General features: G+C 36.7%; 1 protein-coding gene across 1 annotated transcript in view; it reads left to right on the forward strand.

The window, feature by feature from the left end:
- Positions 1–14,606, forward strand: part of ADGRV1 (adhesion G protein-coupled receptor V1) — a 515,575-nt gene that overhangs the window by 195,128 nt on the left and 305,841 nt on the right. The window contains exons 75-77 of the mRNA XM_064596364.1: positions 1,543–1,660; positions 2,563–2,734; positions 10,695–10,937. Of these exons, the coding sequence (XP_064452434.1) occupies positions 1,543–1,660; positions 2,563–2,734; positions 10,695–10,937 (533 nt within the window). The remainder of the gene's footprint in view (positions 1–1,542; positions 1,661–2,562; positions 2,735–10,694; positions 10,938–14,606) is intronic.

Consider the following 14,606-nt stretch of genomic DNA (forward strand, 5'->3'; position numbering starts at 1 on the left):
AGAGACACAGTGAAAGAGGGAACACAAGCAGGGGGAGTGGGAGAAGGAGAAGCAGGCCTCCCGCTGAGCAGGGAGCCCGATGCGGGGCTTGATCCCAGGACCCTGGGATCATGACCCGAGCCGAAGGCAGACGCTTACCGACTGAGCCACCCAGGCGCCCCTCACATTTAGATTTTAGAACAAATTTTCAAAATAATATCAGGAGAAAATAGCTTATTTAGTTTTGGGTTTGATCATTAGCACATTAGAAGTCTTGATTCATCTAATTAGAAACTTGACATCAAATTAGTCATTGTAGTTGTGGTAAAGGAAGCATTAGGTTCAATAGAAACCATGCTAAATGCTATCGCACTGGAAAAGAAAACACTTGTGCTTGTGAGAAGTTTGTAATCCATTTGGAGAGACCAAATTCCCACCAAAATGACAAGGAAACCAGTGCTGCTGAAGAAAAAAGTTGATGGCATGTTCTGATGCAGGGCTAAGAAGTGATCGTAGTGATTAACGGGTGAGGATGATGATTGGCAGTCTAGTGGAAACAATGCCCACATGAGACACCAGGACAAAATGGTCCCTAATTAATAGGTTCCACATTTACTCAAACTTGAAACCTGCAGAATAAGGGCTGGTGGCTACTGTCTCTCCCCGAGTGAGACCATTAGGCGGTTTTCTATTTCCTTATCCTGACCCCTAACTTCAGAGGTTCTGTCTCCTTGGAACTTCAGCAGTCAGGTTTCGCAATGATGGGTACAAGTGGTTTTTGAAGCTTATTGCTTCGGGGTCATTGCTTTTAGGATCACTTTGCAAAACTGGCGTTGGGAAATCGATAGCAGCAGGAACTGTTTACTGGCATCTCTCTCGTCTGAAAAGCCAGTTTATGAGCTGGCAAAGATTTGGAGTGACCATTTCAGTGTGGTGTGGACCCTAGGCTTGTTCCATTTTAAACACAATTTGTAGTATGATAGTGCATGTAACCTGAAATGTTGCTCAGAGGTGTTTCTTTTACTCAGAGATACTTAGGAGCTCATTAATAGTTCTGTTTTTCTCTGGGGCAAATAAACAAATGCATAACATAAATGCTCTTATAGGAAGGTAAATCAGTTAAATGGAGTTCATTATTCAGTATATATTCTTTAAACACTTAAAATATGCTGGGCACTGCTCTTGATAGTGAGGATACAGCAGTAAATAAAAGCATTGCTACTCCATTAGGATATAGTAACTTTAAACAGTCAACATATGTAAAATGTAAAGGGCTATCAAATATAAAATAATCTCATCAGAGAGACATGAGCATGTATGTCAGTGCGGGGATACAGGATTTGATGTTTTCTTTCTTCTAGTCTAATGTTCTCAAAGTGTTAGCTACCTTGATATTATAATTTCGGTTCTACTCTATTTTTAGTAAAGATCTTTAAAAATTGTAACTTCCCCTACTCACTTGTAATTTCTCATTTTTATACCATCTGAGCTGGAAAGATGAGTGAAGCACTGGAGATCTTTTAAAGTCTGAAGTATATTATAACCCTCCATTTTTCTTCTCAGGGAGTGATCTTCACAATGGCATTGTAGGATTCAGTGAGGAGTCCCAGAGTGGACTGGAGCTGGGTGAAGGGGCTGATAAGAGCAGATTGCATCTCACTGTCACAAGGCAACCGAACAGGTATGTTGATATATATTTAGAAGATGTAACATCCTTTGTGTCTATACAGTATTTAGTTTGGATTCATAAAATGGTAAAGACAGGATGAAATGCTAATAGAAGGTAGTGTGGAATTTGGTATGTCATTGTTCAGATGCTCTCGTCTTTTTTTGGTTTTTTGGGTTTTTTTGCTCTCGTTCTTAATCTATGATTTAACATAGTTGGTTAATGAGTATAACTTAGGGCCACCTTGAATATTTTGTACTTCATAAAATACCATACAGATGTCAGCTTATGTAAGTCATCATTATAGCATATCTACTATTCTCTGATTGCTCTATGTAACTGTTAAATGTTAGGGAAACCTGGAGTACCAAAATTTTGCTTGCAACTTAATACTCTACAGTACCCAACTTCCAAATGCTCATTACAGACGTGCATGTGGTATGCACCCACGTACATGGATATAAATGACCTTTTCCATTTGGGGTGTAAATTCTCTGGAAATGTAGGTCATCTCTTGCCCCTTATTTTTATAATAACAACCATTTTTAGCAGTAATGTGTTTCCTTTAGAAGAATTCTTGACAAATGAAGAACATTTACTTGAAGGCAGGGGTACTCTATAATTTTTATTCTCATATTTCTGGTACGCAATAGGCAGAGTATGCAGAAAAGTATTATTTGTTTCCACATTCTTGGTACATAGTAGTTTAAGAAATACTTAGTATTGAATAGAGTGTGGTGGAAGAATGCCACATAAACTCTGACCTTAATTTCTTAATTGTAATGAGGAGAACTGGTTATTTTCAGCATTATCAGTGGTCAGGGAAGTGCTGTGCTTTGGGTGAAGAGGTACACTTAAGCACGGTGATGACACGTTCTGCATTAGACACACTTGCATAGGTTTTGCTTTGTTCCTAGGGCCTTTGAAGATGTCAAGGTCTTTTGGCGAGTCACACTTAACAAAACAGCCGCCACGCTCAAGAAAGATGGTGTGAACCTGATGGATGAACTTCTTTCTGTGTCAGGGACCACGACCTGTACAGTGGGTCAAACAAAGTGCATGATCACCATTGAGCTCAAACCAGGGAAGGTAAGAAATGATGAGGAGAGCTGTATTTTCAACTTCTAATTACATTTCTTTAGAATTAGTAATTTTAAAGTCACTTTATTGAAACTTACACATTGGTTATGTAGAGATCCTTTGTGTCTCGCCTAGCCATAATATCTAAATCTCTTTTCTGGGTAATAGACTTAGGACTTACAAATTATTACATTATGAATTTTTTAGTAAGCTCGTCAGTTGTGCACCTAAAACTGATACAATGTTCTATGTCAATAATATCTCAATAATTAAAAAAGCTCATCAGTTTTCTCCATTTCTGTTTTTTGTCATTTCCAAGATTCTTCCTGGACCAAGTGCTCATTGTGTGAATGGTCTCTTGAGTCATTTTCAGTCAGATTAATTTCTCTGGGAAAAAAAAAATCTCTGATTACTCTGAATGTTTAATGTTATGCTCTTATCATACTTGTAGTTTTGGCCAAATCATATTATATCCATAGATTTCATCCATAGAATGAAAGTTTTCTCATTCTTTATTCATATATAGAGAGTTCAGTTTTGATCTACTAAAGAAGCACTGAGGCCATGCTTGATGAGCATTTGGATAAATTTCTATGCATTCATGTTGCACATGGCACTTAGGAGACAAGCATGCCCTTGTCATTCCATAGGAATCTGCATTATTCATATGGTATTAGTCACTGCCGACTTACCAGAGCTTAAGTCATTTAGTAAATGTGTGTGACCTTTTTTTTTTTTAATGTGATAATTTAATGCCTAAGGAGCACTCAATAGTATTTTTTCTTTGTCTACTACTTAGTTTATTAAACTCAAATATTTAATACAAAAACTAGAAATAATATTGTGAATGTTCAAAAGTATCGTGGTTTCTTTGTCTATGCCAAACACTTTAAACCGCAGAAAAAGCATGCACGAATACAATTGTTTCAAAACATATAACTATACTTAAATCCATTCTAAATAACAATATTGTAGATTTTTTCATTTTTTCTACTTATTTTTTCACTTTCTGAGGATTACTCTACCAATTATATTGATCTTCTCTAAGGTTACAGTAATACTTATTTTCATACCTTCCTGGAATTGTAATAATTTTACTGGTTCCAAAAAAGAAATAATACTTACTTCAGAAGGTTACATATTCTTGGTTATCACCGCTTTGTTCTTTGTTGGGATTATGGGTCCTGGTTCTTGTCTAAAGTTGTTTCAAATGAGGATTGCTGGTCATCTGGTTGGGATCTATTTTAGGACTTCACTTGTTAGATCATTATATGTATATTTTTAAGTTCATGCCTTACAGGTTGATTTTTCTTAACACCATGTGTTTTCTCCAGAGTGATTTGTTCTTTGAACTTCGCAGCATCAGCTTTACATTAACTATTGCCCTATTACTCTCTCTCTTTTTTTTTTTTAAAGACTTTATTTATTTATTTGAGAGAGAGAGAGCATGAGCAGGGGGGTGGAGGGGCAGAAGGAGATGGAGAAGCAGACTCCCCACTGAGCAGCCACAGGGCTCCATCCCAGGACCCTGGGATCATGACCTGATCCTAAGGCAGCTGCTTAACTGACTGAGTCACCTAGGCGCCCCTGCCCTATTGCTCTTGAATATGGACCTGGTCAGTTAGAGATGTTAGAAATATATGCCTGCCTTGTTAGTATCTTGTTATATTTAGAAGGGCAACCTAGAGGCTTTAATCTCATAAGAGATGGGATAACGAATCTGTGTTCTTAGTACATCTCTTTTAGCTCATCTCTTCTGTGACAGTGAAACACACAGTTGTGTAATCTCTCAACTTGTGTGCAACTACCAGCATTCTTTCACTTCTGACTTGTTTTCATCTTCATTTATATGTGTTTCATAGGTCCTAATACTTTACTGCTATTCTTGGTACAATTCTTACTTTTTCTAGGAAGGATTATTTTATTCACAATTTTTTTGTTAACTCCTTCCTACTTACATAGAAAGAATGATTATCATTCTTTAATAAATATTAATAAATGAATACATACTTAATCAAAGATATAAATGTCCAGGTATGTTAACACTCTTCTTCAAATTAAAATTAATAAAATATTAAGTACATACTATTATATTCACACTTATTTTCCATTATAACCACTTTTTTATACACTACAGTAACTTTTCTCCTTTAAGTACCCTTATAGGCTCAAATTCAACTAATTTTTTTCAATTAAAAAATCTTTATTTTTTTATTGACACAATTCTACATTAGTTTCAAGTACAACATAGTGATTCAACAAGTCTGTATGTTATACTATGCTCACTGCAAGTATAGCTACCATTAGTCATCATATAATGCTATTACAGTATCACTGACTATATTCCTTATGCTGAATCATTCATCCCTGTGACTTATTCATTCCATAACCAGAAGCCTGTATCTCCCACTCCCCTTCACCAATTTTGCCCATCCCCCTCCCTCTCTGGCAACCACTGGGTTGTTCTCTGTATTTTTGGGTCTGTTTCTGTTTTTTTGTTTGTTCATTTGTTTTGTTTTTTAGATTCCACATACAAGTGATGAAATCATATGGTATTTGTCTTTCTCTGACTTACTTCTCTTAGCATAATACCCTCTAGTTCTATCAATTAATTTTAATTACTTATTGAATGGCTTTCTTTTTGCTACTCAAATAGCCATGGCATGGCCCTTAGAAGCCCTATTAAGGTGATCTTTTGTCTTTTCATATTACTTTAAAACTCTCTGGAAGTATTTTTGCTTTATAGCAATAACATATGTTCCATAGCCATCCTGATTTTTCCTAATCTAAGACATCCAGTCAGCTGCTGTCCAAGGAATTGATTTCTTTCACCAGAAAGAGTTTTAGAAATCTAAATATATATTCTAGATATGCATGGGAATTGATGGTTGGCAAAGGTGCTGCTGCTGTGGGTCACCTTGGTAGTGATAGAGTTAGGAAATAAATTTGTAAAATATTAAATTCCCACTGATTTTTTCTAATTTAACATACCATTTTATCACATTTTACTTTTCTTGAGAAGGAGTTTCATTAGCTGCTAATACTTTCTGTTCTGCTGAAATTTCAATAGTCAAAACATTTGATGATGTTATTCTACTTGAAAACATTTAAGTCCTTTTCTAGGCATTTTCAAATAATTTTGTGACTTCAACCCCCACAGACTTATGTTTCCTAACTCTCCCTTAGGGACTAATCAAAATACCACTTCCTTCATGATGCCTCCCCTGATTTCTCTAGTTAAAATTTTTTTTTTTTAGACAGAGAGAGAGAGAACCTGAGCAGGGGGAGAGACAGAGGGAGAGAGCGAATCTTTTTTTTTTTTAAAGATTTTATTTATTTATTTGAGAGAGAGAATGAGATAGAGAGAGCATGAGAGGGGGGAGGGTCAGAGGGAGAAGCAGACTCCCTGCCGAGCAGGGAGCCCGATGCGGGACCCGATCCCGGGACTCCAGGATCATGACCTGAGCCGAAGGCAGTCGCTTAACCAACTGAGCCACCCAGGCGCCCGAGAGAGTGAATCTTAAGCAGGATCCATGCTCAGCATAGAGCCTGATGTGGGGCTTGATCTCAGGATCCTGAGATCATGACCTGAGGCAAAATCAAGAGCCAAACACTTAACCGACTGAGCCACCTAGGCTCCCCTCCATTTAGAACTCTTATTTGTCTAAATTTACAAAGACTTTGTACCTTTTTTTATGGAAGTTACCAGCTATATGTAGGGTTAAAACTTATTATGCATATTTTATCTTGACTATTGGACTCTTACCTGCTTGAAAATTAGAACATGGTTTTATTCCTCTTTACATTCCTCCCATCATCTTCTGTAAATAAATGTTGCATATAGGAGTTATTGACAATTCTATTGTGCATTTTATCTCAAATAGGATTTTTGATGAATTAGAGTCTTGGATGGATCTCACTAGATTCAAAATATCTATCTCATACACAGATGTCAACCTTATAATTGTAAGAAAAAAACTTTTGAGATCAAAGTCAGTTCAATCCTATAATACTGTTTAGATAAATGTCTTTATCAGTCTTTTGCTGACTTGGTTCTTGTAAAGTGAGACTGGTTTGTATTTAGAGAGAAAAATGATTTTCATGGAGTTGAAATATCTTATTGGTGACAGCAGGCAGGTACAGTGGGTAAAGATCCTGAGAGATAGAGAAGTTGTGCTTTAATCTTATTTGAAGGGATCTCTACCTGCAGGAAAGAAGGGGGAAAAGAAGAGATAAACAGTGGTAGTCTTGGAGAAGCTGAAAGGAAGGGAAATAGGCTGGGTAGAGTTGTAGGTAGAAGAAGAGATTGCTTCCTCTGAGTTTGCCCTACTGTAGGAGATATCAAGGGAAGCCCTAGATACTTAAGATATAATTATGGATTAAGAGATTGTTGTGGACAGTACATAGGATGCTGTGTATATCCTTTTTCCTAACTAGGGAAATGCTACTAAACCTATATCTAAGTAGTTTCAGTTACGTAAGAGAAAGAATTCAGTTTCACCTCTTATTTCTCTTCCTAATATAATGTCAAATCATAGAGTTGAGTTTTCTTCTGCATCCTGAGAAGCAGCTAATTTTCAAAGCATTTTGCTCTGTCTTCCCAGCTGTTAAAAGGGAAAGTATAGGTAAGAGTAATTCACATTCCAGTTGCAGTAAGAGGAAATTTAAAAAGAAGGAAGAAGGTTATATTCTTAAAAGAATGAAAAAATATTTTTCAAAAATGTACTGTGAGCTTCTAATAGGCACTTTAACATCTCACATTTTGTGACCAGAAGGAAACATGACTTTATCTAGTTTGAGTTCTTCTTTTTATGTCTGGTTAACTGATACTTAGAGATGTAAATGAGACTGGTTCAGTGGCCATATTCTTCCACAGTAGGCTTTGAGAGATTATTTGGAGGTCCCAGCAGACCCAAGAACCATCTCTACATGTTTACATAAAGGAAGGGCTTCAAGGATACTGAACTTATTCAGGAAAGTGGTAAGAGCTTGGACTCTGATGGTAGAAGACTTGGTTCAAATCTTAGCTCGTCTACTAATGAGCTGAGTGACATGGGACAAGTTGCTTCGCCTCCCTGATCCTCCTGTGTTTGATGGAGTTAATGACAGCATTGTTAGATTAAATGAGGTGTAATGCATGAGAGAAGTTCCTTGCACAGTTCTTGGAGGGAGTTGCCCCTTCATAAGAGAGGGTTGTATTACTGTTATTTAGAGTGGATGGGAATGAAGCCCAAGACAATCCAGTGGCTTGAGTAGTAGCTACATTAACACTGGTGGTTAGGGAGTTATTACAACACAGCAGACACGACGCCTTCATCCGTAGAGTAACATCACTGATTAATGGTGGTTTCTTCTAATTTCAGTCCAGTCTCCCAACCCTCAACATGAAGTTTTTCTACTCTGTCATATCTCTAATCATCAGTTCTACAGTTATTCACTATTTTCATTTTGAAGTTATGAAGAATTTAGGTAACTTTCCCTAGTAAGTTACTTGGCCAAGATTAAAACTTGTCTTTTGAATTCCAGACCATTTCTCCTTTCCCTGCTGATTTATTGATTGGTTCTGTATCAGCAAAATGTGTAAAGGTGAGAGTGAATTAACTTAGGAGGCATCTCTTAACCCACAAAATCTGTTTAAAGTAAACAGATTATTTAAACATTTGTTGCAAATATTTTAAAAAATACTTAAGTAAGTAAGATATTATTTTATTATTACTTTCTTTGTCTGCTTCTGAGCAGATCTGGGCCCGTGAGAAATAATTTTATACTAGTTGAGCAAAAGCTCACCCTAGAATGCTTGTGACCTAACCAGGAAAGGAACTTACGGCAGTTACGCATGAAATGGGTTCTTATGAGGTCTCCAAGTCATGTTTAAGTTTAGGGAGGTGCAGATATGATCTGTGAGTTTTGGTTTCCCAATATAATTCAGGCATCTTGTTTGAATAATTTGTTATAAGACTGTAGGATTCATTTGTCTCTAGTCTGATTATGTGTTGGCACCCATCTGTATGCTATTCAGTTTTCAGTAGTTCTTTACTTTGATTATAACATGTTCTTTTGACTCTAAGTTGTTATAAGTAACATTCTAATCATCATCACAAAGCAAAGAAATATTTCACGGGGAAAAAAAAGGCAAGAGTCTGTGTTGGAACGTACTATGGCTGACATCCTTAGTTACATGAAATTATTGTGAATTCAAGCTTATTAGGGAATAATAATTCTTGAATAAGTTACCCATATTTTCTTAGTGTTTTAGTTTATTGTATTTGCCAAATTTGGTTTGGGAAGTGTACTATTTTTCACATTTCAGTATTACTATTGAAGAGTACTATTATCTCCACATTTCAATATTGCTGACAGTTGATCAGGAAAAGTAAAGAATGATATGTTCCATGGAGAAGCTAAATATATTTCTTCAGATAATAAAATGAGATTAAGTTTGTTTACTGTGTGACTAAGATTTGACTTACTCTTGGATTTTATTAAAGTTTGTTGTATTGTTTCATGACATAATGATTCTCCTTAAAATGATCAAAAAACAAATAATGAATAAGGCCCCTAATAGGTAAAAATAATGCATTATATCAAATTAGACAATGACACATGCAGTTGAAAAACATATCAGCTTCTTTGAGTTATTCCAGAAAGCTAACAGTACTGCTAAGATTTTTAGATTATTGTGTAAGAGTGAATAAGTAAAAAACAGGTAACAGTATGTTACGAATTGAATTCAGGCTTTAGAGAATTCTAATTTTTTGAGATTGTTAAGAAGGAACTGAGATGAAACATGACAAACTATAACCAGCAGACTAAATTTAGACTTATTTGATACTTAATTTGGGGAAATTTTGAAAAATACATAAAATTACAGAATTTACTGTTACCAGTATTTGTTCATATTTCTGTATAATCTTTTAAAAATAAAACCTTACAGACAAAGTTGGAGCTCTCTTTCTCCCCTATTCCTAGTGTCATTCTCCAGCTCCACACCCTGCCCTATCCCCAAGGCAATCCCTCTACCTGAACCAACTGCTATCACAGTGATATTTGGGGAGGTTATTTTTTTTTTAAGATTTTATTTATTTATTTGACAGAGAAAGACGCAGCAAGAGAGGGAACACAAGCAGGGGGAGTGGGAGAGGGAGAAGCAGGCTTCCTGCTGAGCAGGGAGCCCGATGTGGGGCTCGATCCCAGGACCCTGGGATCATGACCTGAGCCAAAGGCAGATGCTTAACGACTGAGCCACCCAGGTGCCCCTGGGAGGTTATTTTTTATTTGATATATAAGTATTTTTGTCAATTGTTATTTTATTTATTTTAATTTTTTTATTTGAGTATAGTTGACACACAATGTTACATTAATTTCAAGTGTACAACATAATGATTCAATGTTTCCATACATTTCGCAGTGCTCACAAGTGTAGCTACCAGCTGTTACCACACAACACTATCACGGTACCATTGACTGTATTCCCTGTGCTGTGCCTTTTAATCCCATAAATTGTTCATTGTGTAGTAAGCTTTATCTAATTTTAAACTTTACATTATTGTATTGTGCTATATAATTATGCAACTTGATGCTTTTTACTCATTAACATGTTTTCAGATCCATCCATGGTGAAAAACACTGAAACGGTTCATTCCTTTTAAGTACCAAACAGCATTTCATTGTATGAATGTTTCATTTATCCTTTTGCATATTGAAGTACACAAAGCTTGTCTCCTGACACCGATTTTCTAGGAAGGAGCTCACCCAGACAGAGTAAAGGTGTTTCTTAAAATCCGAAAAAATAAGCCCTGTGGTAATCTAACCTAAGCACTTAATCCTGAGATTATACGGAATGTGTCTCCAGATATGTATTTATTTTTATAATTATGTATATAAATAAAGCTATTTCTTAATGCCAGGATTAGCTAAAAATAGAAACATATTGGTAATCATCCTTCTTTGTTCATTTTCTAATTGTCAGACACCTCACATTGAAATGCCTTTCTTTGTGGAACTGTATGAAGTAAGTGCCGGAGCAGCGATAAACAATAGTGCCAGATTTGCACCAATTACGTTCTTACAGACTGACGCACCTCACAGCCTCGTGTACTTTTCTGTGGGTTCTCGGCTGCCAGTGGCTCATAAGAAGGCCACTTTCATCAGTTTGCAGGTGGCCAGAGATTCCGGGACAGGACTGATGATGTCTGTTAACTTCAGTACCCAGGTGAGCATGGAATATATAGATTAACCCACATTAGGGTTTTATTCTTTACCTGTAGCTTAGGTAATGAAAAAGAGTAGTTGGTAACACTATTTTCTCATGATACCCGTCATAATTCACCCTATGTTTATTACACTAAGCTTTCTTCTTGAAACAGTTCAGTTGTTTCACTTAGGTCATGTTTTAAAGTGATAGTCTTATATTTCTTTTTTTTTTTTTTTTTTGAAAAAAGGTGATAATACAATGCAGAGTGTTTTACATAAATCTGTTCTATAAAATCTCTAGGGAGCTAAAATTTTTCCAGGATGTAATTGTGAAAGACCAGAAACAAAAAGTAAGAGTCTTTCTTGTGTTCTGTATCTGAACTAATTGGAAAATCTCCTTCTCCAGAACATCACACGCTAATTGATTTTTAGGTTTCTTTAAATCCCTGAGTTCATGAGGTCTCCCTGCCACTTTTCACATCCCTCCTGTTAGGTGACCTCAGGGGGAAGGGAGGGAGTAGGTGGGTAACCAGGGACTCAGAAAGGCAATGCTGTGTAACACTAAGTGACCAGACCCTGGAATTAGTCCAAATAGCACCATAGACCTTTCCAGCATTATTCTTTAAACTTCGTTCTAGTAGCCAAACTCTAATATATTAACACAAAAGTATGTATCTACTCTGCTTGAAGCACCTATGTGGGGATCAGAGCTTGCCCACCTTAGCTCTCCCCCTCCTTTTTTTTCCTTGACTCATCTAACTCAAAGGAATCCACAGTTTGGAAACCACCATTCTGGTCAATGCTGCCATTTCGCCTCTAAATTTAAAGATTCCAAACCTGGTGACTTTTTAGGCCTCAAGGTTTCAAATACTTTTTTTTTTTTTTTTTTTTTTTTTTTAAGATTTTATTTATTTATTTGAGAGAGAGAGAGAGAATGAGAGAGACAGAGAGCACATGAGAGGGGGGAGGGTCAGAGGGAGAAGCAGACTCCCCGCCGAGCAGGGAGCCCGATGCGGGACTCGATCCAGGGACTCCAGGACCATGACCTGAGCCGAAGGCAGTCGCTCAACCAACTGAGCCACCCAGGCGCCCTAGGCCTCAAGGTTTCAAATGTGGTTGCTCTTGTACTGTTGTTTCCAAAGTGCTACATAGTATGTACTTGGTTGTGTCACTGTTGCGGGGCTCAAACATGTAGAACATGCTGTGCATAAAGTACAACTTATGTGCAGCCAGTTTCTGTAGCAATTGCAGCGGGTCAGGGATGAAAGATTCGAACCTGTACGTAGTGAGCTGTCTGGAAGCTTGCCAGACAGAAAAGCTGGTCTTTGTGACAGTCCACAGCTTGGCAAATAAGAAGACAAAACTCTCTCTCATATGAGACTCTAGAGATAAACTCCATTCTAAATAGCCTTGAAGTGAGTGATGTGAACACAGAGGTATTTTGTTTTTGTTTTTGTTTTTTTTTTAAGATTTTTTATTTATTTATTTGACAGGGAGATAGAGAGAACAAGTATGCAGAGAGGCAGGCAGAGAGAGAGGGAGAAGCAGGCTCCCCGCTGAGCAGGGAGCCCGATGCGGGGCTCGATCCCAGGACCCTGGGATCATGACCCGAGCCGAAGGCAGCCGCTTAACCGACTGAGCCACCCAGGTGCCCCCACAGAGGTATTTTGATTCATAGTGGGCAGATTTTAGTATTTTTTCTTTCGAGCATTGAAGATAGGAAGAGAAATGGGTTAAAATATGTGCTTCATTCTTCTTCTTTTCCTGTGAAATATATATCATCATATATATTTTGTAGAGTGGAAGAAGGGGTACTGGAAATGAAGAACAGATGATAAAGAGATTTGAGGCACATTATAAACTAGTTCATGCACTCAAATGAGAGTGAGATGCAAGTTGCCAAAATAAGAATCTGAATACCTGTATCTCTATCAGATTCACTTATATTCTTTCTAGATTTGTCATAAATGATTCCTTGAAAAACACATGCTGTCACTAGCATGTAACTCATAGCATTTTTATAACACTCTAAGAATCAACATGAAGGATCCCTGTGGTGATGAAAGTGTTCTGTATGTTGACTCTATCAATGTCAATATCCCTGTTATGATGTATTATAGTTCTGTAAGATGTTACCAAGGACTGATATTGAATAAAGGGTGCAGGAGATCACTCTCTATTATGTCTTATAACTGCATGTGAATCTATAATTATCTCAAAGTTTAAAAAAATTAATTAAAAATAGAAATAAAAGTCTCACCTCTCTGGTATTATTTTATTTTCCTGTTCCTTCTTTACCAGTGCATTTTGTCTCTCTGAATCCTGGGCACATTACTAGAAGACAAAGACATATAATTCTCTTTTCTAGTAGCTGGCGGGAATGAGAATATAATTATGGACTAAGTTACTATTCTGTTACAAAGATATCAATTTTCATTTTGCTTTAAATAGATTATAATAATATAGTTAAAACAGGAACTGTAGCATACATACCCTTTGGAAGGTCAGCATTCCCAGTACATAAATACTATAGTCTTAACATAAGTTCCCTTATATCTACCTATTTGTGACATAAAGTTAAGGGATATAAAGATTTGAGATAGTAAAAATATCACTGATTGCAGTTATCTTTAAATTAGCCTATAGCTAAGCTGTATTTGAAAGCCAGTTCCAAATATTTTTATTTATATATGCATGTACTATAGCCCAAAGCACACAAGTTCAAGAAAGAGCATGACTTTTCTTCTTCTTCTCCCATTGCCTATGCTATTCAAAGGATATTGCTATCTTGATTTTCGTCATTGCTTTTAAATCGCATAATCCTTCTTGTTTGTGTTTGTTACATGTATATTATGAACACAAGAACATTTTGATTGTTCCATTTCCTTTAAAAGTCTGAATTATGAAATAAATTTTATGAGAAAACAGTGGACAGAATGTTTATATGCAGTTTATAGTCATAAGATCACCACCATCCTGTTTAAGAAATCCAACTTTACCGGAATCCTAGAACTAGCCACGGTGAACCCTTCTGTGATACCGTTCTGCTTTTTTCTTGTAAGATAACCTCTCTGCTTCTTGAAGATAACCTCCACCCTGAATTTCATATTGAATTATTCCCTTGCTTTTATTTTTAGTTTTGTCACCTACCATGTGCTGTTCAGGTTTACCTCTTTAGGAAACTATGCAAATGAGATTCTTCCAATTATGTTGTTTTATGGTGTGCTTCTTTTGCTCACCATGTTTTTGAGCAATACCCATGTTCATGTGTGTAACTCTTTCACTTTTTCTGTTATATGGTTTTCCAGTGGATACTGTATCCATTCTGAAGTCCATAGGCTTTTGTGTTGTTTCTTTCAGGGAAGTTTGTTTTGTTTTGTTTTGTTTTATTTTCCTACCACTGTGCTGCAGATGCTCTTGAAAACACTTATCTCCACCCACTTTTCATTTTTTGACAAAAATGGTCACTTCCTTCCAGAAGCATGCTCTTCTCCTTTGGGCTTCTGGAACACCACTTTTTCCTACTCTTAACCCTTCCCTCCCTGCCAGCTCCTTCCTGTAGTCTGTGTTAGTCTTCCTGATCAGTAAACATTGGGGGCCACCAAGACTCATTCTGCAGGCTAGGCCACCTAAACCTGTTTTCTTTAAATATGGTCTATAAAATGAGAACTCCTGCAATTTTTATTTC

This window comes from Mirounga angustirostris, unplaced genomic scaffold (genome assembly GCF_029215605.1).
Source record: "Mirounga angustirostris isolate CCGP_5_RB_7025 unplaced genomic scaffold, mMirAng1.0.hap1 SCAF_7, whole genome shotgun sequence".
In the NCBI taxonomy this organism is placed as follows: domain Eukaryota; kingdom Metazoa; phylum Chordata; class Mammalia; order Carnivora; family Phocidae; genus Mirounga; species Mirounga angustirostris.